The 25,305-nt window shown below is 51.2% G+C and overlaps 2 protein-coding genes across 53 annotated transcripts in view; one reads left to right on the forward strand and one right to left on the reverse strand.

Moving 5' to 3' along the window:
- Positions 1 to 25,305, reverse strand: part of Evl (Enah/Vasp-like) — a 128,287-nt gene that overhangs the window by 11,224 nt on the left and 91,758 nt on the right. For all 3 annotated transcript variants that reach the window (XM_052185094.1, XM_052185095.1, XM_052185093.1), the window contains exons 4-7: positions 5,062 to 5,125; positions 3,983 to 4,041; positions 2,769 to 2,998; positions 2,101 to 2,222 (exon numbers count right to left, since the gene is read on the reverse strand). In XM_052185094.1, coding sequence (XP_052041054.1) covers positions 2,101 to 2,222; positions 2,769 to 2,998; positions 3,983 to 4,041; positions 5,062 to 5,125 — 475 coding nt within the window. The remainder of the gene's footprint in view (positions 1 to 2,100; positions 2,223 to 2,768; positions 2,999 to 3,982; positions 4,042 to 5,061; positions 5,126 to 25,305) is intronic.
- Positions 19,355 to 21,223, forward strand: LOC127686955 (keratinocyte proline-rich protein). Of its 50 annotated transcripts, none has more exons than XM_052185078.1 (5): positions 19,355 to 20,266; positions 20,328 to 20,358; positions 20,420 to 20,542; positions 20,666 to 20,727; positions 20,820 to 21,223. In XM_052185078.1, the coding sequence occupies exons 1-5, from the start codon at positions 19,415 to 19,417 to the stop codon at positions 21,039 to 21,041; spliced, it is 1,290 nt and encodes a 429-aa protein (XP_052041038.1). In that variant the 5' UTR covers positions 19,355 to 19,414; the 3' UTR covers positions 21,042 to 21,223. The 50 variants fall into 50 exon arrangements, with proteins under 50 accessions (XP_052041038.1, XP_052041040.1, XP_052041044.1 ...); XM_052185080.1 differs by having other exon boundaries at positions 20,420 to 20,450; positions 20,758 to 21,223; XM_052185084.1 differs by having other exon boundaries at positions 20,420 to 20,450.

Consider the following 25,305-nt stretch of genomic DNA (forward strand, 5'->3'; position numbering starts at 1 on the left):
AAGAGTGTTCCTCAGTGGTAGTCATGACCTGACACATGAGGGGCATGAGTTCCATCCCGACGCTAAACTCTGACTGCAGACTGCAGACCAAGCCACTCCCATCTACACTAGTAAGGGAAAGAGGCAAGTAAAGGCCTGTGGCAGCACAGCAGCCCTCAGTAAATGCTCGCCCCTGTAGCTTCTCCACTGCGGTGGATTCCTGCTAGAAGAGAGGCAGGAGGAAAAGCTACAGGACTGTTAATCCCAATGACGCAGATGTCAAAGGCTTGCTTGGCCGATCCTCGCAGACGGTGAGAAGAACGCTTGCTTTCCCAGTGCCTGCACCCCACCTCCGACCCCAGCCCCTGGCGTCTGCTTGGCTCCTGGCAATGCCAACCTTTTCCTGTTTTTAGAGAAGTGCGGTCCCTCTCAGTTTGGGACAAATCATCTAAGCCAAGCTGTTAAGCTCACTGGTCTTAGGTTCAGGGAAAGTACAAACATTTTCTTTTCTAAACTGTTTTCTCCGGTTATCTGAAGTCGGTCAGCTGAGTGCTCTGAGATCCAGGGGGCAGTGAGGCCCTCTCGCAGCCTCCCCTCCACCCGCCCTCTCACAGTCTTCTGTGTGCTGGCTCCTCAGCCTGCAGGTTCTTGAAAAACTGCCCAGCACCTCTGCCACCCTCAGCCCAGAGAGCTGCACTTCTCTACGTGGAGGACAGGGGGAGCCTCCTCTGTGAGACCTGTCTCTTCCCCCTGAAGGCCTTGACATACTGTTCTGGGAAGGCCTGGGAAGGCTAATGCTGCCTACAGACCTCCCTACCCCCGACACTAGTCTGTAATGAAGCATCTGTGCATGTGTGGAGGCTTTGGCCACCATGAGGAAACAGCCTGGCTGCCTGTGCTTCCGGACCTTTCTCCTTGTCATGCTCACAGAGCCTTCCTCTGGGATTCAATGAGATACTTTAGGATCACAGTGGGGAAGGCCCAGCATATGGTCCTCACTGAGGCTCATCAGCCTTGAAGGTGGAAGGGACTGAGGCAGCATGAGGCAGGGCTCACCCAGCCGCCTCAGGACACACTGTCATCTCAGGACAGGTCTACCTACCTAGTCCTGGGGAGAGCCCTTTGCCTAGTGAGGGCCGGGTGAGGTGCTTTGCTGATGATGTGTGAAGGGTACCTGGCCTGCCCACCCTGCCAGGCACTCCTATTCATGGCACTGCGAGAGCACCACGGAACAGGCCTCTGCTGTGGCCATATCTGCTGTCAGGTGCGGAGTGCTGGAATACCCTGCCTGCTCCTGTGCTTTCCGGGTCTCCAGGCCAGCCACAGCCTTAGAACCAAGTCAGCATTCCTGGTGCTAGGCCACATTTAAGAGGGACAGAGTGGGGCTAGAAAGATGGCTCAGAGGTTAAAAGCACGGGCTGTACTTCCATAGGTCCTGAGTTTAATTGCTAGCAACCACATGGTGGCATAACCATCTGTAATGAGATTTGGTGCCCTCTTCTGGCCTGTGGGAATACATGCAGGCAGAACAATGTATATGTAATAAATAAATCTAAAAAAAAATTAAAAAAAAAAGTGACAGGGCAATGTCCTGTACAGGCTAGAATTGTACCTGTCAGGGTGAAGAGAAAATAGGCCCAGAGCTAAACCTGACCCAGAGGGACCTATCTTTTTTCATCTCTCTGGGTGTAATTTATCTTATAATTCCACTCCTGCCTCTTCCTGTGATGAGGCTGATGGATACCTGCCTCCACATTCTCTAGAGAGTTCTCTAAAACTCTGGGAGTGTGCTATATTTGTCTCTCACTCTCTTTTATTTTTTAAAAAAAGATATTTATTTATTTATTTATTTATTCATTTAATGTATGTGAGTACACTGTCTTCAGACACACCAGAAGAGGGCATCAGATCTCATTACAGATGGTTGTGAGCAACCATGTGATTGCTGGGATTTGAACTCAGGATCTCCGGAAGGGCAGTCAGAGCTCTTAAGCTCTGAGCCATCTCTCCAGCCCCTTGTTTGTCTCCCAAGTGCAGAGGGTGCTGTTCTAGGCCCCCGAACGTGTCTTAGCAGTGACACCCAGCCGAGGACAGTGGCTTCCTCTGAGGCCCTGCACCCACCTCTTAGCCAGCAGCTTGTTCATCTCCTCCATGAGGCCTCCTCCACCTCCCCCACTGCTTGCCCGGTTGGCATCGGACTTTGAAGTCCCGCTAGGACTGGAGCCTCCAGACGCATCTTCTGGCTGAGGGTAAGGAAGAAGTGTGTGTCAGATGCTGACCCGGTAGTGGGAGCAGAAAGATCCTAGGAGTGAGGCCGCTCGTCCAACATTCTCAAGTCCACAGAAAACCAGCAATCTAGGGAGGCTCAGGGACAGGCTTGGTGGGCCCGCAGGCATGAGTCCTTGTCATGGCCAGTGAGTCACAGGGAGGAGGGAGGCAACTTTCAAGCCAGAGATATGCATCAGAGTGCTCTCTGACGACGGCCGGACTTATACTATCTGCAGGTCTTTCCAGGAGCATATGCAGCAGGGGTGGGGAGCTGAGTCAGCTGCAAGCAAGTTCCACGGGAAAAGCGAAGGCAGACTCAGTACTTATTAACTAAGGCAGCTTGTAGCTGATAAGTGCTGGACTGTTTACTTGTTTAATAACAGGCGGAGAGGAGAGCTGGCCAGCTGGGCCGGGGACTAGAGCTTCGCTCAGTGTCTACTGGTGAGCAGGTGAGGGCAGGGTGAGAGGCGCTGATGTGTAAGGTGGCTGGCTGGCCTGCCCACCCTGCCAGGAACTCTTACCCGCTGCACCCTCCGCAGCTTGGCTCCAGCCAGAGCAGCAGCCAGTCCCGATGCAGAGCTCTCATCGTGGTTGGACCCCTGGGCTCCTCCAGCTGGCAGTGGGGGTGGGGGTGGGGGAGTAGAGCCTGTGGGTGGAGGTGGGACTGGGGGTGGAGGTGGGGGTGGAGGCCCGCTACAGGAGAGGGTGGCACTGGCTGCCGATGAGGGATGCCCAGGGGGGAGAATGGGCCCTGAAAGGCAAAGGGGAGAGGTCAGTCTCCACACCTAGGGTGTCCAGCTCCTGTTTTCATCCCAGGTCCTTCAAGAGTGGAGGGCAGCTTCTCATCAGAGATGGGGTGCAGAAGAGTTTGTCTCTCAGGAAGGCCCTATAGAACCCAGCCCGTTACAATCCCCCCATTCCAGTCTTCCGGCATCGCATGCCAGCTGCACAGGCACGCAGCCGCTTAACATAGCAAAGCTCCTCTTGGTCAGCTCCTGCCTCTCCAGTGTGTGGGGAGCTCCTGGCAGTGCCGTCCCAGCTTAGGCACTGATTGAAGTTGGTCTCAAGATGTAACTGCACCAGTACTTGGTCCCTGGAGTCTCTAAGAGGTAAGGGACTGTGGGTCCAGACGTGACCAGGAACTTGAGGAACCACTGAGGGCAGCTACCTCCCCTCCGGTGCATCAGGCACTGTGCCATCCATTAAGGAAAGCACCTCAGGTGCTTCTGCTCTAGTAAGGAGGTGGACACAGACGTGTGCAGCAAGGCAAGCCCGACTAACAGTATGCACAGGAAGCCCGTCAAAGCTGAAGCAAGCTCTTGGAAGACTGCCGTATGGAGCTGGGAGCAGGCAGGAGAGGTGGTGTCAGGGCAGGTGAGGAAGCAGTGGGGAACCCAGAGAATGGGATGTGTGGAATGGAGAGAAAGGAGATGCTAGTGTTGGAGCGGAAGTGGGAAGGGAAGATGCAGGCTAGGCTGCCTCAGAGCTGTGTCCCAGGGTGATGGGACGCCATCTTAGCACTAGACTGGCTCAAGAGTGCATAGGGGCCTGGGCAGCGGACAGGAAGCGCTGCAGCAGCTGCGAGGCAGTAGACCCAAGGGCAGGGTGTTTGAAAGCAGGAAAGGCTGTTTGCCATCAACACTACAGAACCTGAGGTGCACTGAGCAAGGGTTGTGTGAGTCAGGGCCCCTGCAGCAGTGTGGACGGCGGCTGGAGTACGAGGAGTCTCACCTACCTGTGGCCGAGACTCTTCTCTCCAGAGACTCCTGGCGGTGCTGCTGCTCCATTACTTGTCTGAAAAGCAACCACAGCAGACACCTTGAGCTCTCTGTGCCCGTGCTCCCACTTCTTCTGAGACCCACAACACTGGGCTGTCTCTCTCTCTCTCTCTCTCTCTCTGTCTGTCTCTCTCTCTCTCTGTATATGTGTGTGTGTAGGAAAAAACAATTACCCTGAATGCTGTCATAGGCACCGTCCACTTTTTTTCTTTTCTTTTTCTTTTTTCTTTTTGAGAAAGGGTCTCTTATTGATCTAGAACTTAGCAAGCAGACAAGGCTGGCTGGCCAATGAACAAACACCAGGGTTTGCCTGTTTGTCTTTGCCTCCTAAACTCTGGTGTTCGAGTGGGTGGTGCCACATCTAACTTTTTTTTTTTCAAGACAGGGTTTCTCTGTGTAGCCCTGGCTGTCCTGGAACTCACTCTGTAGACCAGGTTGGCCTTGAACAAAGAAATCCGCCTGCCTCTGCCTCCCAAGTGCTGGGATTAAAGGCATGCGCCACCACTGCCCAGCTCACATCTAACTTTGTAAGAAAAAAAAAAGAGTGCTGGGGCGCTATTGGAGCCTGCAGTCATGGAGCCCCGGGCTGCCGCCTAGAGACGGAGGCAGGGGGAAGAGGACTGGCCAGCTGGGCACACGGAACAGGAAGTAGCTCAGAGGACCCTGTGGGACCCTCTGGCCAACCTGACTCACTCAGTGGCGTGAGTGGGCTAAAGGGCTCGCTCGTCTGGTTGTTTGGAGCCACTGTGGCAGCTTCAATAGCTGTGACCTCAGGAGAAATGAAAGATAGGCCTCATTTTAGTCCCCGACTAGAGGGTGCCCTGGAACTACAGGGTGATTAGGCACGCTTCGGAAGGGGTGTAGGGAAGTCTGGGTCTGTTGGCCATGTCTGTCTGCAGTGGCATGTGCAGGTGTCCTGTTGTGCCTGTTGTCAGTGGATACTCGAATATGCTGGCCTCAGCTGTGTGTCTAGGCTAGCTGAAGGTGCCGGGCTCTGCTGGGAAGCTTTCAGTCAGGCTGTGGGAGATGGGGTTACCTTCTCTGGATGTCCATCTCCTCAGGAGAGGGGCCATTCTGCACCTGACGCTGTGTGGAGGGGCCTGCAGGGAAGAGATGCGGAGTGGAAAGGTCAGTAGAGGGAGAAAAGCCCCAGGAAGAGCCGTAATGGCGTAATGGCGCAGTCTCCACTCCTCCTGACCGCAGAGGAGGTGTCCCCGCGTCCTGTAAAGTGGGCTCTCACGCCTGGGCAGCGCCTATGTGTCTCGATCTCTCATTCACCCTCTCTTCCCGTGGCTCTCCCTCTGAAGCACGGCGGGGTCCAAATCCTGCCGACACCTCTCTACTTTCTCTACACAGCACTTGTGTCTCCTCAGCCCCACCACCAGGGTGTCAGGAGTCATGAGCTCTGATGGGCTCTGAGTGAAGGACTAATTCCTACAGCTGGTGACTCTCAAGGCCAGACTGAACCTAGGAACTAGTCGTGTGGGACGGCCCCTCCTTGAACCTGCTACTCACACTGGGAGTCTGGGGTCGCAGGAAGAGGCAGTGCCACCCTGCGCAGCTCCCTGTGGTCTGGGCCACCGTGGAAGCTCCCAGGCCATGCCCACTTTGGACCCACTGGTGAGCCTCCTGCTCTCGGGAGGGCTGGTGCTGGGACCCACACCAGCATGCTCTGGGCCACATTTAAAGAGGAAGCTAGGCTGCAGCTCCAACCTGAGAAAGAGCTGACTGTTTCGTGAGGGCCAGTGCACATCGTCCCTTTCTAAGTGTGTAATCAGTGGCTTGTGCAAACGGCTTTGTTTCTACCTTTGGGTGAAGTGAGTGTGAATCTACACCTCAGACAGCAGGCAAGCTCTTCAGTCTCCTACTTCCCAGAAGCCCAGGGTCTTAATGGTCTTCTTGTGTACAGAAAATGTTATTTCCTATGGGAACCTGATCAGAGCAATTCCCAGACAACTTTTACTCAATCTATATTTCAACTGTAATTCTCCCACGGCTAGGAGAGTGTCCATGAGGGCTTGGGACCACTAAGGAAGCCAGGCCCAGGAAGTTCGGCGACTTGCTCAAAGGTTGTGCAAGAAGCAGATCAAGACAAAGCACCTGCCAAATGTCCCATTCTCCAGTTCAGTTTCAGCAGTCAGTCAGAGTGGCTGGAAGAATGAGATGGTGGATTCGCATGCCACCTGAAGAATGAGATGGTGGACTCGCGTGCCACCCGAAGAATGAGATGGTGGACTCGCGTGCCACCCGAAGAATGAGATGGTGGACTCGCGTGCCACCCGAAGAATGAGATGGTGGACTCGCGTGCCACCCGAAGAATGAGATGGTGGACTCGCGTGCCACCCTAAGAATGAGATGGTGGACTCGCGTGCCACCCGAAGAATGAGATGGTGGACTCGCGTGCCACCCGAAGAATGAGATGGTGGACTCGCGTGCCACCCGAAGAATGAGATGGTGGACTCGTGTGCCACCCGAAGAATGAGATGGTGGACTCGTGTGCCACCCGAAGAATGAGATGGTGGACTCGTGTGCCACCCGAAGAATGAGATGGTGGACTCGTGTGCCACCCGAAGAATGAGATGGTGGACTCGTGTGCCACCTGAAGAATGAGATGGTGGACTCGAGTGCCACCCGAAGAATGAGATGGTGGACTCGCGTGCCACCTGAAGAATGAGATGGTGGACTCGCGTGCCACCTGAAGAATGAGATGGTGGACTCGCGTGCCACCCGAAGAATGAGATGGTGGACTCGTGTGCCACCCGAAGAATGAGATGGTGGACTCGCGTGCCACCTGAAGAATGAGATGGTGGACTCGTGTGCCACCCGAAGAATGAGATGGTGGACTCGCGTGCCACCTGAAGAATGAGATGGTGGACTCACGTGCCACCCTAAGAATGAGATGGTGGACTCGCGTGCCACCGGAAGCGCCACAAGCTGCCCTGTCCCTGGGTGGAGCGTTCAGGGGCAGACTTGTGCTTGCTCAGTGGGAAGGAGCTGCTTGACCTCTGCCTCACTCGTGCTGGTTTAGGCAGGTTTCACAGCGCCTCAGCCTACATTCTGGGACTGCTGCTAGCCTGGTGTTTTAAGGCTGTGGTGGTTTAACCGAGAAATGTCCTCCATAGCTCTGGCCAGCTGAACTCCGGGTTCGGGAAGTTTAGGAGGCATGACCTCGCTGCAGGAAGTACGTTACTGGGAGAGGGCTCTGGGAGACTGCAGCCTTGTGCTGCCTCCAGTTTGTGCTCTCTCCCTCTCCACTCCTCCCACCAAGATGGACTCTATGCCTCTGGAACTGGGAGCCAAGGTAAGAGTAAGCTCTTTTGCTTATGGTGTTTTCTTATAGCAGCAGACAGGCAACTAATACCTGCCTTAGGTTCAAGCTTGAACAACTGTGCCTAGACTGCTTTCCTCCTCCTGGAGGCTGAGTTCCTATTCTGGCAACCTTGTGCTGCTCCTCGTCTGAGGCCTGGTCCCACCTTATGACTAAGACCCTGGATGCCTGACCCAGACTGGCCAATGCAAGGTCCGCTCAGCCTCTGGCCTGGCTTGGTTACTGCGGTTGCTTCTTCTCTTGTTAAGACACTCTGAGAGCAGCTATGCTCAGTGTTCTGCTGTCAGACACTTGGACTTCTCAGTCTGTACGCTGACCTACACTCCCACCACCCTCAGCTAGCCACTACTACAGAAAGCTGGGAAGGCCATCAGGAGCCATAGCCAGTGCCTTCCAAGCCTGAAGCCTTGTCCTGAGCAGGAAAAGAATGCTCTTGTACGTGTGAGGCCCTCTTTCCTAATCCATTGTCTAACCACATGTGCCATGGCAGATGCTGACAGAGGGCTGGGGAAGAGGCTTCTTCTTCTGTAATGGTTGCTGGTCCCTGAGAAGCCCAACAGCCCACTTACAGGGGCCTCTCCAGCTAGGCAGGACTTCTTGAGTGGAAGTAGATGTCAACAGGAAAACTATGGTCATGACTGAGGAGACATTCATTTGTCCTATGTTGAGCTACTGCAGATAACTTCCCTTATGGCTATAACCACAGGCCAAAATGGTGGACTCACGGTGCCACCTCTTGCCTCCTGGGCTGAGCTGTGACCTTGCAGGATGAGGGGTGAGAAGGATGGTCCCTGATCCCTGACCCCCGATCTACCTTCTACAACTCAGTACTTAAGGGTATTTTTTATTTGGTTGGTTGGTTTTTCAAGACAGGGATTCTCTGTTCAACAGCTCTGGCTGTCTGTCCTGGAATTCACTCTGTAGACTAAGTTGGCCTTGAACTCATAGAGATCCACTTGCCTCCCAAGTGCTGGGACGGAAGGCATGCACCACCATGCCTGCCTTAAGGATATTTTAAAAAGGATCATTTTATGTTTACTTATGTGTATGCATCTCTGTATCTGTTACATGAGGATGGGTGCCCACGAAGGCCAGAGACGGCACTGGAGCTCGGAGCTGGACAGGGTGGCTGTGTGGGGTATGGCTCAGGGAGTGATGCACTTTCTGCACACGACTGAAGACCTGATCTCTAGCTTCATGTAAAGCCAGGAGTGATGCATTCACCTGTAACTGCTCCAGGGCGTGACTGGCCCCCACCCCCAGGGAGCCTTACTCTGGCAGCAAGCCAGGCAGGAAACAGAAGAGAAGAGAACACAAAGAGCTGCTAGGATAGAGGCTGGACCTCAGGTGAAACCGGAATCCAAGCTGATTGCTTCAAGCTCTGGTGGTGGTTCTTGGGAAGGACTGACGTCTTGATGTTGGGAAGGTTGCTAGCCTCAATTACAAGTGCCACTACTCACTCACACTTCCCAAATATCTGGAAAATCACAGGATGTCCTTTATCCTTGAAGGTCACAAGGTGGGGACCATGACAGGAAATAAACAAGAAGAGAGTGAGAGGGGCCATCTCCACCCATGGGACCACAGGAAGTAGAATGACAGGAGGAGGGAGAAGGCTGGAGAGCACAGAGCAGAGAAGAGCTCTGAAGAGAACATGGAGGGAGACAGGAGACTGAGGCCCTCTGAGAGTGAGCCCAGCACTGGGCAGGGCCGAAGCACACCGGGAGCCCGCTGGAGGTGAGAGGCAGGCCAGAGCAACCTCCTCCATCCTTCAGGCTTCTTCAAGTCTGAGTAAGCCTGCTGGCGGTGCCTGCCTTTAGTCCCATGTCCCGGATCCTATGCAGGATCCTTCTCTTCATGGCTGGAAACCGTCTGCTCAGAGCTGTGCCTTGAAGGCTGATGGGATTAGAAGGGGTGCTGTGTAGGGGACCAAGCTATGCTCTCCCCATCCTCCCACGAGTCCTCCACCTCACCTCACAGCCCCTCCCACTCCTGGCTGTTCTCTTGTAGGATGCTTATATTTACAGAAGCCTCCTCCAGGGTGATTTTATCCACGGTATTTATGTTTTACATTTTGAGACAAGGTCTCACTATGTAGCTCAGGCTGGCCTTGAACTCCTAGCCTCCTGAGTCTTTGCTGGGTTTGCCTCTAAGTAATTAAGACTTCCTTCCTTCTTTGGGCCTCAGTTTCCTATCCATGTGAAAGATGGAAATGAGGATCATTTATTTCCACCCCCCAACCTGCCCCTTAATCTGGGGATTAAGTCTGGGACAAGTATTCTGCCATTGAGCAACAGATCTACTGCAGCCTCCAAATACCTACAATTCAAAAGGGCAAATAAGAAAACATACAAATTATGCATGAGTAGCAGGTACCACCTTTGGGACAGGTGACACAGTGGTTACAACTCCTGCAGTGCCCGCCTGGCATCTTGTGTAACTTTACATTCTGAGGTGGGCAGGAGGCAAGGCTGACGCCTGCGCCAACAATGCTCTGCTCCCTCCCTCCCCACCAATGACACTCTGGACGGCAGCCTCAGCTCCTCTGGGACAGAGCTCAGGCTAAGTTTCCTGAGCTTACTCATTGGGAAAGGTATCTCCTGGGCTTCTGAAAAGATGGAACCTGAGATCCCAGGAGTGCCAGAGACAAAGGACCGGCCCCGCTCAGTGAGGCCTGATGTCATTTCTGGCCAGCAGACGACAGCTGCCTGCTCTGAGCTGGGCAGCGGCCCAAGCCCTCGAGTTGCTCTCGGCTTCTCTTGCTACCATCTTCCTAGCTGCCTATTTTTCCTCTTTCCCTCTTGACTGGAGACTAGGCCCTTCCATCTGTATAGGTGCTCTTCCCTCGGCTACGTAGACAAGGGTCTGTATAAGAAGGGAGCCTTACGCAGACAGAGGGGTACCAGGTCCAGGCCACGCAGGAATGGTAGGAGGACTGGAGCCAACTCACAGGACAATGTCCCCCAGCCCACGAGTCTTCTAGCATACTCATACTATCCTCAGTCCCGGTACATAAACACCTCACATCCATACTTACGAAGCAAAGGCAGCTCCTGTGTCAAGCTCACCAATGGATAAAGGCTTGACTGCCCCCACCTTCCACACTTTTGATTCTGAGACAGGGTCTCACTGTCTTACTCTAGCTGGCCTGAACTTGCTATATAGCTGGTCTGTACCTCACAGAGATCTGCCTAGTCTCTGGCACAGCAATTTAGGCTCATGATAGCTAATGGCCATTGCCTGTTGTGCTCAGATCAATCTTTGCCTCTGATCTGCTACCTCTGGTCCTTCAGCCACATTCCCTCATTCCTGAGCTCTGGCACTGGGCTGGGCACTTACAACAGCAGCTAGCCCAGCAGACACTGTCTGGCCCAAGAGCATGGGCCGTGACAGCCCTGTGGCATGGAGGGTCTCTTACAGACAAGGAGACTGCTTCCAGGAAGGTGGAAGCCCAGGCCACACAGAGAAAAGAGTTGACCAGACTCTGCCACTGAGCTTCAGAAATAACATGCAGAGGAGAGGGACAGATGGCAGCTAGGGACCTGGTGCCAGTGAGTACTCCTCTCTGGTCTCTACCCTCGCCTTACATGGAGACCCAGGGAGAGGGCAGCAGTTCACTCAAGGCTATGTCCACATCAGAGCTAACACACAGCCAGAATCCAGCCTCTAGTTCTCAGGTCAGAGCACCCCACCCATGGGCTTGGCTTGCTCAGGTGAGATCTTCTCAGGCAAGCAGTTCTTCTAATCCCATTTCCCTCCTCTTTCCTAAAAACTCATTAAGGATTACAAAATCAATCCTAAAATGAACCTCGAACAGAATTACAGTTACCATCTACTATATTTTTGTGGCTTACAAAGCACTTTCCTATCACTTTGGGGGGGGGGGTTAATTTGCTCAATTCTCCAATAGGATGTATTAGTTTACCTTTTCAGCTAGGGAAGTGTAGACTCAACTTGGGAAGGGAGGACATCTTGCCTGGAGTGACCAGGCCTCCACTGGGCAGTGCAGCTAGAACAGGAGTCCAGGCCTCCCGATGCCAGTTTATCCTGCCAATTCCACAACGCGCCTAGACACAGAGGGAGACGCTCTCCCCAGGATGCAGCACTCAGCCCCCCGACCCCAGCCCAGCAGTTGGGAGAGAGGAATCCCAGGAGGAGCAGGAAGGAAGGGGAGAGCTCCATCACCTACAGGTCACTCTGCAAAGCACGGTGCAGTCACAGTGGCAGAAGCAGAAGCAGTGAAAGGTCCACTCCCTGCTGACCATTACCGGCAGGGCTCCTCCGCACAGCCTGCAAGGTGCCTTGCGCATCCTGGCCACTTACCTCCTCTTCCTCAGCCGCCTGGCTGGTGCAGTGGTAACTGATATGCTGTCCTGTGGGCAAGTGGGCTTCACTCTGTCAATCTTTAATGAAGCTTCCCAGCTAACCTATCAGAGCCCTCCTGGCTACCTGACTCCAGCATGCTCCATGGGCCCTGAGGGACTGTGCAGACCCCCTGCAGCAGCAGGCTACCAGGTGTGTGTCTGAAGGGACCTCCCAGCCTAGCTCTCCTCTTACTGTGCTGGAAGCAGGGATGAGTGCAGGAAGAGGGGACAGGTGAGCAGGCAGATCAATTCCTGGGCACTGGCACTTTTGGCACCGGCTCCTCCCCAGCCCTCCTTAGGCCTCTTGGTCCCGCATCACCATTACATTTGGCTTTTCTCTTAACTTGCTCCTTTCATTCCTAAATTATCTCCTAGCCTTACCAGCTCCAAGGTGTGCAGGACTGTCTCCTCAGTCTGCCAGCAAGCATCCATCTTATACTGTACTGGCACCCCTGCTGTCCCCAGGCAGTGCCACTGCACTCAGCCATGCCTTAGTGCTGTCATGCCAGTGGGTAGAGGGACAGTGTCTTCTGTGTGGCAGGCGGTCCCTGCTCCTGCTATGCCCTGGTTCACAAAGCCTGGCTCTACAGTGGCTGTAGTTGTTTCCTCAGGGCGTGACATGAGCATTGCCTTCCAGAGCAGAGCTGGCTGGGATGGCCACAGAACACCTTGCTGGCAACTATGGCCACAAGACAGTGACATCCAGGTCCGTGGGAACAGCAGCAGGAGGGAGGGATCACCAGGCCCTGATGCTGGACATCACTTCCTCCTGCCCCACAGCTGCTCCTGCTCCTTGGGGGCTGTGCTTGGAGGTTTTAACTGTCAACTTGACACAACCTAGAATCCCTCAGGAACGTCTTGCAGGGGTCGGGAAGAGGAGGAGGCTAGCCCAAAGCAAATAAGGATGCATTATTCTCCCTACTCTTCACATGGCTGGGCCTAGGCTTGAGTTCCTGCTCTGTGGTCCCTGGGGGGATGGATGGTCTGTAACTGTAAGCCAAGCACACCCCTCTTCCCCAGGCTGCTTCTGGCAGTGTGTTTTATCACTCTGTGTGGGATACTGAAGCTAGCACTGGTTATGAGACAAGTCAGGTTCCTCAGTGGACTGTGCTTTCTCCTTGCTTTTGGTCTCTGCCCTCTCTCCTGGAAACTCAAGTGAACATTTTCTGGCTTTTTCAGCTCTAAGCCTCATGTGTTTTCATTTGGGGAACTTCCCAACAGCCTTGCACTGGCCTCGCCTCAGGCTTGTCTTCAGGTCTGTGTGCCCAGGTTGAAGATCAGAAGGTACAGTCCTTCCTCACCATTCCCTGGACAGGGACCTATAGAGATTCCCCAGTGGTTCTCATGGGATCACCCTGTTTGGGATCTGGGGGCTTCTTAAATTCCTGACCTAGCTTCTCACTGCCTCTTCTCATCAGCATCTGTACTAGTCTTAATTCCACTTGAAACAAGCTAGAGTTATCTGAAAGGAGGGAACCTCATCTGAGAAAATGCCTCCATAAGATCCAGCTGTAAGCAACACTGTAGGCATTTCCTTTATTATTGATTGATGGGGAAGGGTCCATTGTGGGTGGTGCCATCCCAGGGCTGGTGGTCCTGGGCTCTATAGGAAAGCAGGCTGAGCAAGCCATGGGAGCAAGCCAGTAAGCAGCACCCTTCCATGGCCAGGTTCCTGCCCTGTTTAAGTTCCTGTCCTGACTGCCTTCATCGATAAACAGCAGTTAAGTGTAAGCCAAATAAACCCTTTGCATCCCAACTTGTGCTTTGGTCATGGTGTTTTGCAGCAATAGAAACCCTGACTAAGACAAAGTGGTACCAGGATTTTAGGGAATTGCTGTGACAGACTCTATCAATGTTTTTGGGAAGACTGTGGAAGGTCTTAGGAACTCTTGGCTAGAAAGTCATGGAATGTTGAAAGCAGTGCAGAGGAAGGGGAGTCTGGCTTGTGAAGTTTCAGAGTGAAGTATAAAAACTCTATCAGGGCCATTTGCTATTTTGATTTAAGCTTCAGCTGGGGCTGAAGAATCAGCTGTGATTGACAAGATACCAGAAGTACCAGAACGAAACCTTTGCATTGCTGGGGTACTCAGTGCTGGTCGTCTGGAGCTTAGAATTTGGTGGTGTTTAAGAAGAAACCAGTAGCCGGGCGGTACTGGTGCATGCCTGTAATCCCAGCACTCTGGGAGGCAGAGGCAGGCGGATTTCTGAGTTCGAGGCCAGCCAGAGCTACAGAGTGAGTTCCAGAACAGCCAGGGCTATACAGAGAAACCCTGTCTTGAAAAAACCAAATCCAAAAAAAAAAAAAAAAAACCCCAAAACAAACAAACAAACAAACAAACAAACAAAAAACGAAGAAGAAGAAGAAGGAGAAGAAGAAGGAGGAGGAGGAGGAGACCAGCATTGTTAGGTTAATAAAATCTTCTGGGAAGTGTTTGCTGAGAGTCCGCACATGAGCTGTGTTCTAGAGGCAGCCAAACTTGGTAGTGTAAGAGTCAAGCATGTGGCACTGGTTTTGAGAGCATGAAGGGGTCATGGAGAGCAGCTGAGGCCAGGAGAGGTTATTGGTGAAGGTGCAGTCTCAGTGGCAGTTAAAGGCCAAGGAGTGAAGGGTTCACACAAAAAAGCTGAAGCTTGGCACCATGAAGAGAGCCTATGAGAGGCTATTGGTGAAGGTATAGCCCAGCTGCAGCAGAAGACCTCAGGGTCCTGGAGTTTTTTGGGTACTGGGGAGAAGCCAGAACCGTGGGCTAACCACCAAGAACAGCGGCAGCAGTGGAGTGGAGGCAGCAAGAGCCTAGCAGACTGAGCTGTGTGTGCAGAGCTGGAGACCTGCCTCAGTCTTGCTGGATGAGCCCAGATGATCATAAGAGAATCCAAGATAATTGGGCCCTGGGTTATTTATACTGTTGGAGTTCGGTTTTGTGTGGCTCATACTGCACTGGTTCTTCCCTCTTGAAGAAGGTATTTAATTTTGATTTTTATAGGAACCCACAGCCGAAAGACTTTAAACATTAAATTGGATACCTTAGATTGAAAATTTAGTCAATGTGTTTAAATTTATAAAGTCAGTGGGACTTTTAACGGTATTTACGATTTTAATGTGAGCTCTTAAGGATGGATAAGAAAGGAAGAACTGTGGCTTCATCGTGACGTGTCTGTGCGCCAAGGCGAAAAGGGGTTGGCGGTTGCGCTGGCTGGTCCTATATCAACTTGAGGAAGCTAGAGTTATCTGAAAGGAGGGAGCCTCAACTGAGGCAGCGCCTCCATAAGGTCCAGCTGTAAGCAACACTGTAGGCATTTTCTTATTTAGTGATTGACTAAATAAGGAGGAGGGCCCAGCCCACGTGGGTGGTGCCATGCCTGGGCTGGTGGTCCTGAGTCCCATAAGAACAGCAAGCCAGTGAGCCGCAGCCTCCACTGCCTCTGACTTACGTCAGCGATGAGCAGTGACATGGCAGGGTAAGCCAGATAAACCCTTTCCTCCCCAACTTGCTTTTGGGTTCTGGTGCTTTGTTGCAGCAACAAAATCCCTGCTTGGACCAGGCAGCCAAACCCTTGGACTCCTTCGCCCTCTCTATGGGAGGGAACATACGGACTCCCAGGATTGTTCTTCCTGTGAATACCTGTGCCCACCGTGCTTCCCTGAAGCAGTGTGCAAAGATGGCAGGCACTTGTAACTTATTTTTAAAGATAGGGTCTTGCCTTGTAGCTGGGGTTGGTCGTGAATTCAGGATCTCCTTGCTGTGGTCTCCTGAGTCCTGAGCTCCTGAGCCAAGAGGTAGGCTTGCTGGTGTGCATTACCACACACACCAAAAGTGTGTATGGATTTTTTTTAAACAAAGCTTTATTTTTACTTTATGCATGAGTGCTTGCTTGCATTTATATCTGTGCACCAAGTGCCAGGAAAGTCAGGAAAGGGATCTGGGTCTCTTGGACTGGAGTTACAGATGATTGTGAGCACCCACGTGGGTGCTGGGAATCAAACCAGGGCCCTCCAGAAGAGCAACCAGTGCTCTTAACCACTGAGCCATCTCTCCAGCCTCTTCTAACTGACAAATGTCTATGCATCCTTAAGACTCACAGCAGGCATGGTGTTAAGGCGTAGGTACAAAGCGTCCCTAAAAGTTCATGTGTTGAAGATATGGCAGTGCTACTGAGAGGTAGCCGTAAAGGAGAAGGTCAGAGTAATGGACTATTGGGATGTGTCAGTGGTGTGGCTCTACAGGGAACATCTTGTCTCTGAAACTCTGCCCTACCTTTTTCCTGCTTCCTGGTCTCCATGAGGTGAATACACTCTCCTCCTTCGCCAATTTGCCTTACAGAACTGAGACTCCTGACTCTAAGCTGAGCCAAACATTCTTCCTTCTTTAGGCTCCTTGGGTACTCCACCCGAGTGACAGAGAGCTCACACACGGCTGGCCCTACCCAAGGAGCCGGCTCCCTGTCCTTTGCCTGGAGGCCAGAGCCTCTCGGTTCTCTGTTGCATCACTTGGCATACATCCAGTCTCTTCTACTTAACCTGGCCGCGAGCCTAGTGAGTGTGGGACCACCTCTAACTCATCTTGCTGTGGACTATGAATCCCACCTAGGTCAGTAACTCCCAGATGTGACTCATTCAGTTTAGACCAATGACCCTGGCTAGATGCTGGGGACAGCATGGACACAAACTGCTGCCTGGCTTATCATTAAGAGACAAGGTAGGCAATAAAAAATAACACAGAGCAGATAAAAAAATAAAGCAGAATGAGAGAACGGTGCTAATGTGATTGCTGGGATTGGGTGTGTTGCTATGTAGACAAATGCTAAATTCTTAACCCCAAGATCTGGTTGCCTCCAGATAAATTAAATGAATTCTCACGTACCCCAGCCTTTGTTGAATAAGCCTTGCTCCCTAACTTAAAGTTATTGGTTAATAACAAGCTAAAGCCTGCGACTGGACAGGAGCGAAAGGTGGGACATGAGAATTAGGTGAAGGGTCTCAAGAGGGAGCAGGGGGAGAAGGTCTCCATTAGATGGGATGGATCAGGAGCATGTCTGAGAAGTGCACTCTGAGGATGAACTGATGGAACAGGGCAGCTTGGGCAGACCCAGACAGCGAGTAACAAGAGGCATGTGGATTGGATGTAGGAGAGAGTAGCGTACAATCTGCCAATCTAGGCTTACATCTTTTAAATAAAATACCAGGATTCTGTGTCTTTTATACGGGCTAGCCACACTAGATAATTCATTTACACTTGTTGTATCACACTCACTCTAACTTGGGGATGCATAGGCAGTTCCCAGTGAAGTGAACAAAGAAACTATAACCTTAAGGACACATTCAGTGTGCAGGATACATTCAGTGTGCAGGTCCTAGGTTAAGCCCTTGTATTTGTGGGAAATGGTAGGAGGCATGCATCTAGATAAACCTGAGCAAGGTGAGTGTAAAGAGAAAATTCAGAAAGGCAGCCAGGACCAGGGCAGGCAAGGACTGGACTTCATTCTGAGTTAAGACTGATGGCTCTCAATAAGATGTAACCAGGTTATACTGAAAGCTGGCAAGATCTGCTTGCTGTGTGGAAGAGACTCAAGTAAGCTAAACACAGAGATAGGCAAACTGACTGGGTGGGTGTTATAAAACCCAGTTGTTCTGAATGAACAGATAGAGGAGTGAACAGAGCCTCATGATCCCAGGCCACATCTCCTCTTGATAGGGAAGTCTGATATCTCAGGATTTGGCTCTGAGAGTCCTGGGGATGGCTGTTTAACTACAATATCTGAGTCAGCTCTTCACACCCAAGAGTTGAAGTTGGCAAGAAGCTACTTTTAATTATTATTGTTGTGATTTTTGTTTCTTTTGAGACAAGGATTCATGATGTAGACTAGGCTGGTGTTAAACTCGATGCAATCCTCCTGCTCAGTCTCCAAAGTGCTACACCTACATGTGTGCATTAGCACATCAGGTTTGGAGTTAGTCTGTAGTAAAGAGATTATACATACTATGAGAGAAAGAAAGCGGACATAAATGAATTCTCCACTTACTTTCTCTGCCCACAAAGACAGGCCAAGCAAAGTGTTCATAAATAGTTCTGATGAATGTGTGTTTTCATTACAGTCTGCTAGCTACCAGACAAGCAGAGTCCTTTGGGAGGCAGTGTGATGGACAGAGATCTGAACTGCATAATGAAGTTTTTACCATTAATATGGTATTCAGCAAATTATGGAATGCTATGAGCCTTTGTGTCCTTGTTTTTAAAGTAGAGGCAATAGTTCCTAACCTCTCTAGAGAACTCAGAAGATACTATGAGACACACAAGGAGATGTACAATGGCAATGTGGAAAGGGAGGCTTTTGCTTTTCTGGAAGGAGATTGTTACAGTCCTAGAGGCATCACACCACCAGTGTGTGTGTCGACAGGGCCAGGAGCAACATAGACTGTGCATGCACAGCGCTTCGATCCTTACAAGTCGCACTCTGGTCTATTTTATGTGTGCATGTATGGAAGCCAGAGCACACGTTTCAGGAGCTGGTTCTTTCTTTTCACCACTGTGGGTCCTGGAGACTGAACTATGGTTGTCAGACTTAGCAGTAACACCTTCATCAACTGAGCCATTCAACAGCCCTCGTGTCCACTTTAAAGACAAGAAGAGTGAGATTTGGCATGGGGCATGCAGAAATGGATGCTTTGGGTCTGTGTTTGCTAAATAAAACTGTGTAGAACAGACTCGGGCAGCTAGAGCACAGAAGGGTCCCCTGCTCCCGGTTTGTGACCCTCCCTCCTGTCAGCTGCCAGTGCTGGCTATAGGTAGCTCACCTTGCCTGGCTGTTCTAAGTACCAGGGGACAGGAGTATGTCAGGAGTGTGCTCTGGATCCCTGTTTCACACTGTCACTGGGTCTGTGGTGTGTCAGGAAGCCTGACGTGATATTGGTGCTGGAGGAGAAGGTAGCTTTTCTCTCCTGGGATGTAAACTGCAGATGAGCTAGCACTACTTTACAGGAGATGCTCTGAGAACTAGGGTCCCCATGAAGGACACCCTAAAGTCCAGGTCTTCCCTCAGACCTCCATGTAAACTCCCTACAGAGACCATGTCCTCCTGTCCTATCAGCACCGTCACATGAGTGGGGTGATGAGAACTCCTGCTTTGTAAGGAGAGGATTCAAGCTCTGGAATGATTTTCAGGTGATAAAGGACTTGTAAGATGTCTTGTGTTGCTCTCACAACACCCCTGTGAGGTAGGTGTGACGACCCATTTTACAGATGGAGAAACGATTTGGAAAGGGTGAGTACCTTGCACAAGAGCTGGAGAACAGATCTGTCTCATGGGAGGTTTGAAGGTCTCTGTGCTCACAGATGAGCACTAGGGGAGACAGGAATGCTAACCACACAGGGTTGTCCCTTCAAAGGGGACAACCTGTTATCTGCCCAGAAGGCTGGGACCTTTGCGCTATGTGGTTGAGACCACACTGGATTGTCCCCCCAGACCCTTACTGTGAGCATGTCGACCTACAGAACCCATATTTATGGAAGATGTCACACGTAAGAGTTTTGATGCAGTTACAGCTTAAGCTTTGTTGCATATACAGGAATGAGTTAATTATCACCAGGAAAGTTTACACCAAATTGTGCTGTGCTTAAATATGCCTAAGCTGAATTACTTGGGGTCAGACCCAACACCAGCTACTTAGTCATGTTGGACCATACTACTTTCTTATCTCCATGGTGGTTGCAGAGACCCACACACACTGTCCAGGTCCACATCCAAACCCCACACACTGTCCAAGTCTGCATCCAAACCCCACACACTGCCCAAGTCTGCATCCAAACACCACGCACTGTCCAGGTCCACATCCAAAACCCCACGCACTGTCCAGGTCCACATCCAAAACCCCACGCACTGTCCAGGTCCACATCCAAAACCCCACACACTGTCCAGGTCCATATCCAAACCCCACGCACTGTCCAGGTCCATATCCAAACCCCACGCACTGTCCAGGTCCATATCCAAGCCCCACGCACTGTCCAGGACCATATCCAAACCCCACACACTGTCCAGGTCCATATCCAAACCCCATGCACTGTCTAGATCCACATCCAAACCCCATACACTGTCCAGGTCCATATCCAAATCCCACACACTGTTCAGTTCCACATCCAAACCCCACACATTGTCCAGGTCCACATCCAAACCCCACGCACTGTCCAGGTCCATATCCAAACCCCACGCACTGTCCAGGTTCATATCCAAGCCTCATGCACTGTCCAGGTCCACATCCAAAACCCCACGCACTGTCCAGGTCCACATCCAAACCCCAAGCACTGTCCAAGTCCACATCCAAACCCCACACACTGTCCAGGTCCATATCTAAGCCCCATGCACTGTCCAGGTCCACTTCCAAAACCCCACACACTGTCCAGGTCCATATCCAAACCCCACGCACTGTCCAGGTCCACATCCAAAACCCCACCCACTGTCCAGGTCCACATCCAAAACCCCACACACTGTCCAGGTCCATATCCAAGCCCCACACACTGTCCAGGTCCACATCCAAAACCCCATGCACTGTCCAGGTCCACATCCAAAACCCCACACACTATCCAGGTCCATATTCAAGCCCCATGCACTGTCCAGGTCCACATCCAAAACCCCATGCACTGTCCAGGTCCACATCCAAAACCCCATGCACTGTCCAGGTCCATATCTAAGCCCCATGCACTGTCCAGGTCCACATCCAAAACCCCATGCACTGTCCAGGTCCACATCCAAAACCCCATGCACTGTCCAGGTCCATATCCAAGCCCCATGCACTGTCCAGGTCCACATCCAAAACCCCATGCACTGTCCAGGTCCATATCCAAAACCCCACGCACTGTCCAGGTCCACATCCAAAACCCCACACACTATCCAGGTTCATATTCAAGCCCCATGCACTGTCCAGGTCCATATCCAAAACCCCACACACTGTCCAGGTCCACATCCAAAACCCCATGCACTGTCCAGGTCCACATCCAAAACCCCATGCACTGTCCAGGTCCATATCTAAGCCCCATGCACTGTCCAGGTCCACATCCAAAACCCCATGCACTGTCCAGGTCCACATCCAAAACCCCACACATTGTCCAGGTCCACATCCAAAACCCCATGCACTGTCCAGGTCCATATCCAAAACCCCACACATTGTCCAGGTCCACATCCAAAACCCCATGCACTGTCCAGGTCCATATCCAAAGCTCCTTTTGCAGCTCACACATCATAGCCACACTCACACTCACACTCACCAGGGCTGCTGCTTGGTTTGGGGTGGTGTGCTTCTTGGTTCGGGTGGTGCTCTGCAGGCCAAGGTGACGGGTGCGATTTCTGTGTGAGACAATTCCATTGACCATGTCCCTCAATCACAGATAGCACCCCTCACCTTGAGCCCATTGTCACAGGTGGCAAATGGTGCTGGCGCTTCAGGAACTTCATCGTGGTCTTCAGAAGAGGTTACAGAGGCAGGAAGTGAGGGGTATGTTTGCAAGATGCACAGTATAATGCAGGAGCACATAGTGAACCTGCTCTCTCTTTTGCTCACTCACTCACTCATGCATACACAACAAACACTTGCATGTCAGTCTCTTAGGGTGTAGATTAATACAGATATGAAAGACAAAGCTCTTGCTCCAGGGAAACTCAATAGCCTAATGCCAACCAAGAGTCCTGGTCAATGGGACATCGGCAGTATATTCACAGCTAGGGGAAGGACCCAGGTTCTCTGACCATCTGGGATAAATTCAGTCAGAGCGATATAAAAGACACATCACCAGCAGGAGAGCGCACTGGCCAACCATAAAGTAACTCAAAGGCAGGGTGCATTGTGGAGGTCTGTGCGGGTCAGCGACTTCAGCAGCACTGGCAGCCAGGCCGGACGGATGCTTAGCCCTTATCTGGAACGTGAAGTTAAGGTTAACTTGTTGGGTTTGTCCACAATCAGGAGGGGCAGTAAGTGTATACCTGAAGATGAGGGAGCTGGTAGGAGACCATGAAATGGTTCTCTTGGGACTCGGCCCGGCACACATCTCTTCCTCCCAAGCATGATCTAAGGCAGCTGACGCTGTGTTAAGGACTAGGGGTTGCAAAGAGCTCCAGGCCCGCCAGAGCTCCAGGCCCACCACATCCCAGACCTGGCGTGTTCCCCAAGCCTTGTGAGGGTGTACCCGGCACCAGATAGCATGCTGATTTTTGAGGTTCTAGGGACTGCTTTTTAATTTCCAAACCTGACTGAATCCATGTGCTGGAATGTGCTGTGCCAAGTGATACTGTCAGGATACAGAGAAAAAATACAGTACCAGGGGGCACACTGAGGAGAGTGAGGAACTATGGGGATTCTGAATATACAAGTGAGGAGGGAGAAGGGCTCAGAGGTGGGGAAGGCATAGCAGGAGCAAAGTGTGAAGGGGGCATGTATATTGTTGGCACGGAAACTGCTACAAAACCCTGCTTCTCTTAGTGAGGTGTGTGGACAAACACAGAGGGTCACCTTTTACCATGTGGCCAGTAGGGGGCAGGGCAGATGGAATGAGCAGAACCCTGGCAACAAAGCCTGGGTAGGAAGTGTGACTTTGGCCCAAAAGGCACACCCAGAGGAAGCCATGCCAAGAGCCAACAGCCCCACAGTAAGGGAGATGCAAAGAACAGTTTAGGACGTCTCTCTCTTTGAGGGAAAGGTTTGAAGATTTCCAGCAAAATAAGGTTTGTGGGAAGCAAAACTGAGGCTGACTTCAAGAAACTCTGAGGTTTAAGACCCAGGTTCACGGTGAGGAGACAGACCACACATCTATTCACAGGTCTGAGAGAAGCCCGTACAAAATGCTGGCTCCTCAGACAACCAATGTGAAATCAGCCCACCCCAATCCCAAGCCTACAGGCCTGCCTGCCCTGATCACACACCCTCCTGCCTGTGTCCAGATCAGGTCCAACATCCAGGATTTTCCCAGGCTGCGACTTCTGGTAGCCAGTTCATGCTTTTAAAGGAGCCACTATCTCCACAGAGAGCTTGGACACAATACATGGCTGACCCCTAACTTCAGGCTAAAGTTGTTCTGCCCTTATTTGTCTTCAAAACTCCTGACATTACCATTTTTACTTTCATGATCTCATTTCTGATAGGTACCGCATTCTAGATGGGAAACTGAGGCTCGAGACCTGCCCAAGGTCAGATGGACTGCCAGCAATAGCAGGGCTGCTCCCTGTGGGTTCAATCTCACACCGCTGCAGGGACTATGACTCAAGCTTGTGGGGGCAAAAGTATTCTCCATATGCTAAAAGAAGAGCCCTGAGCTCTGAATATGGCGGTCTGTCTCTCAAAAGTGTTTGTGGGCTCTGCACTGTACCTACTGGGAAGGTCTGCATAGTCTCATTAGCAAGAACCGAAAGGGAAAAGATGCCTTGTACCCACCTGCTTCCCAGAAGCACCACTCTGACCCCGGACTCCAGGAAGAAATGGCATCTCAGACCCAGACTGCCTGGGATAGGAGGAGAATGCATGGTTGTGGACCTAGCTTTAATCTATTCGGTATAAGCCTCACCCCTGATTGGGTGTTAGTTCTGTTACCTACAAAATTCAAACTTGAGGCAGGTAAACATAAGGCATAGCTTAGCACCCCATGGCCCTGCCCATTTGGGTTTGGGTTCCCACACACCCGCCTCTCTTGCAATACTGCATCTGGCAGCCTAGTTCCTTCACCCTCGTGCACTATGCACACAGCTCTCTGAACAATGCACCCAACAGCCTCAGAGCCTCCTCAGATCCCCACCTTGCATGATATCAGACTACATGCACCTCCTCTCTAAACAGTAGAAGTCTCTCTGCCAGGCATAGTTACTGAATTTGGATGCATTTCTATATAAGTGTGTTCCTAATGTATCTAGGTAGATAGGTAGGAAGAATGGAAGAGCTGATCTGTCCTGAACTCGTTTTGACTATATAAAGCAAAACTGTCTATATAAACGTTTAGGGAGAATCCCATATTTCCTCTTATGCCAGTATAGATGAGGTATGCATATCATACAATTAGATGCACAATGAGAGACATGCACAGTAGAAAAAGTGATTGTGACCTAGTCTACTTATCAAAACAAAACCACCATCAGCTGCACCTCTTAGTAACCACTCCCTCCTCTCCCTGAACCCCATAAGAGGGAGCCTCAAAAATGGCCCCCAAAGGCTCCCTTACATGTGGCTATTGTCAGTCTTGACAGTGTGTTTCTGCATGTTCTATGCACACATCCCCTCTCTGAACAGAGCACCAGCTACCCCCAGAACATCCTTGCATCTTTAAAATGCACCTTGGCTTTGCTCCAGATGAGTTACCTTCTATTTTGTTTTGTTTTTTTTTTTCAAATCTGTGTGCTTTTCAGTTGTTTGGCTAAGAGGGCTTGAACCTGGAAACACCTGGCCCAGGCCCTGACTACCAATAATAAACTCATGTCTTCATGACTCCTCAGGCTCCTTTCCCAGTTCCAAGTCTGCAGACCCCATGTGGGGCTGGACATGCCTTTGGAAATGTCAGCTGAAGCTTTAGGGGAAGGAGGCGGAGTCCTACCACCTAGGCACCTTGCTTCAAGCACCATCCCGGCCCTGCTCTCCAGGAATAACATCATTGCAAGATGTCTGTGGCGAGTCAGAGAATGCTGGACATGGGAACAGAGTGGCTCAGGTGAGGGAGGAGCCCTTAAGGACAGCTCCCCGGCACAAGGCATCCTACACAAGTCAGGTCACATGACCAGCACCAGCACATGCCATTACAACCATCTGCAGATGCAGCAACAAGCTCAAAACAAATCTGAGCAAGGCAGCCTGTTTCTTCCTACCATGCCCTTCTCTTCTGCTCAATGTTCTTTCTCGCCTGTTCGTTTTCCCTACAAAGTCGGATCGATGCTGGGAGCACATTCTTGCCACGTTTCCTCCCCTGAGACTTGGCTTTCCCCATTGTGAGATGTCTGAATGACGATGAAATGAAGTCACAGATATGGAACAAGGGGAGCCTGATTTCACATAGCTCCTAGGCCAAGCACGTCTCGAGCCTCAGAACTGAAGCCCTTCTCCATAGTCAACATTTTGAAATGTCTTGTATTATCCTGAAACACAATTCAGGGATTATATAACTGTTCTACACAGATCAGAAAAATTTGGGTAGCACCATGTTTTTTCTGCAAAGGAGGCAGAGAAGTGATCTATAAGAAGTGTCCACCATGTATGTAAAAGGCCAGACACACCTCCAAGAGACAGAACCAGAGAGCTGCTTGCACTTGTCCACAGACTGAGGAAATGTGACTGCCACAGACAGATTTGTTACAGGGGAGTCATCTGGATATCTAAAACATCACAGCTACAACACCAGAGACTGGCTTTTCCAAAACAGAAAACAACTCTTAGTAAAGTTACAAACAGAATCAAGCTGAATTTCCCTTTGATATATGCCATAGTTATTCCTAGAAAATTTAATACATTCTAGAACTGTTTAAAACACATTTTTCTCTTTCTTTCTTTCTTCCTTCCTTCCTTCCTTCCTTCCTTCCTTCCTTCCTTCCTTCCTTCCTTCCTTCCTTCCTTCCTTCCTTTCTTTCTTTC

Source organism: Apodemus sylvaticus, chromosome 6 (assembly GCF_947179515.1).
Source record: "Apodemus sylvaticus chromosome 6, mApoSyl1.1, whole genome shotgun sequence".
Classification (NCBI taxonomy): Eukaryota; Metazoa; Chordata; class Mammalia; order Rodentia; family Muridae; genus Apodemus; species Apodemus sylvaticus.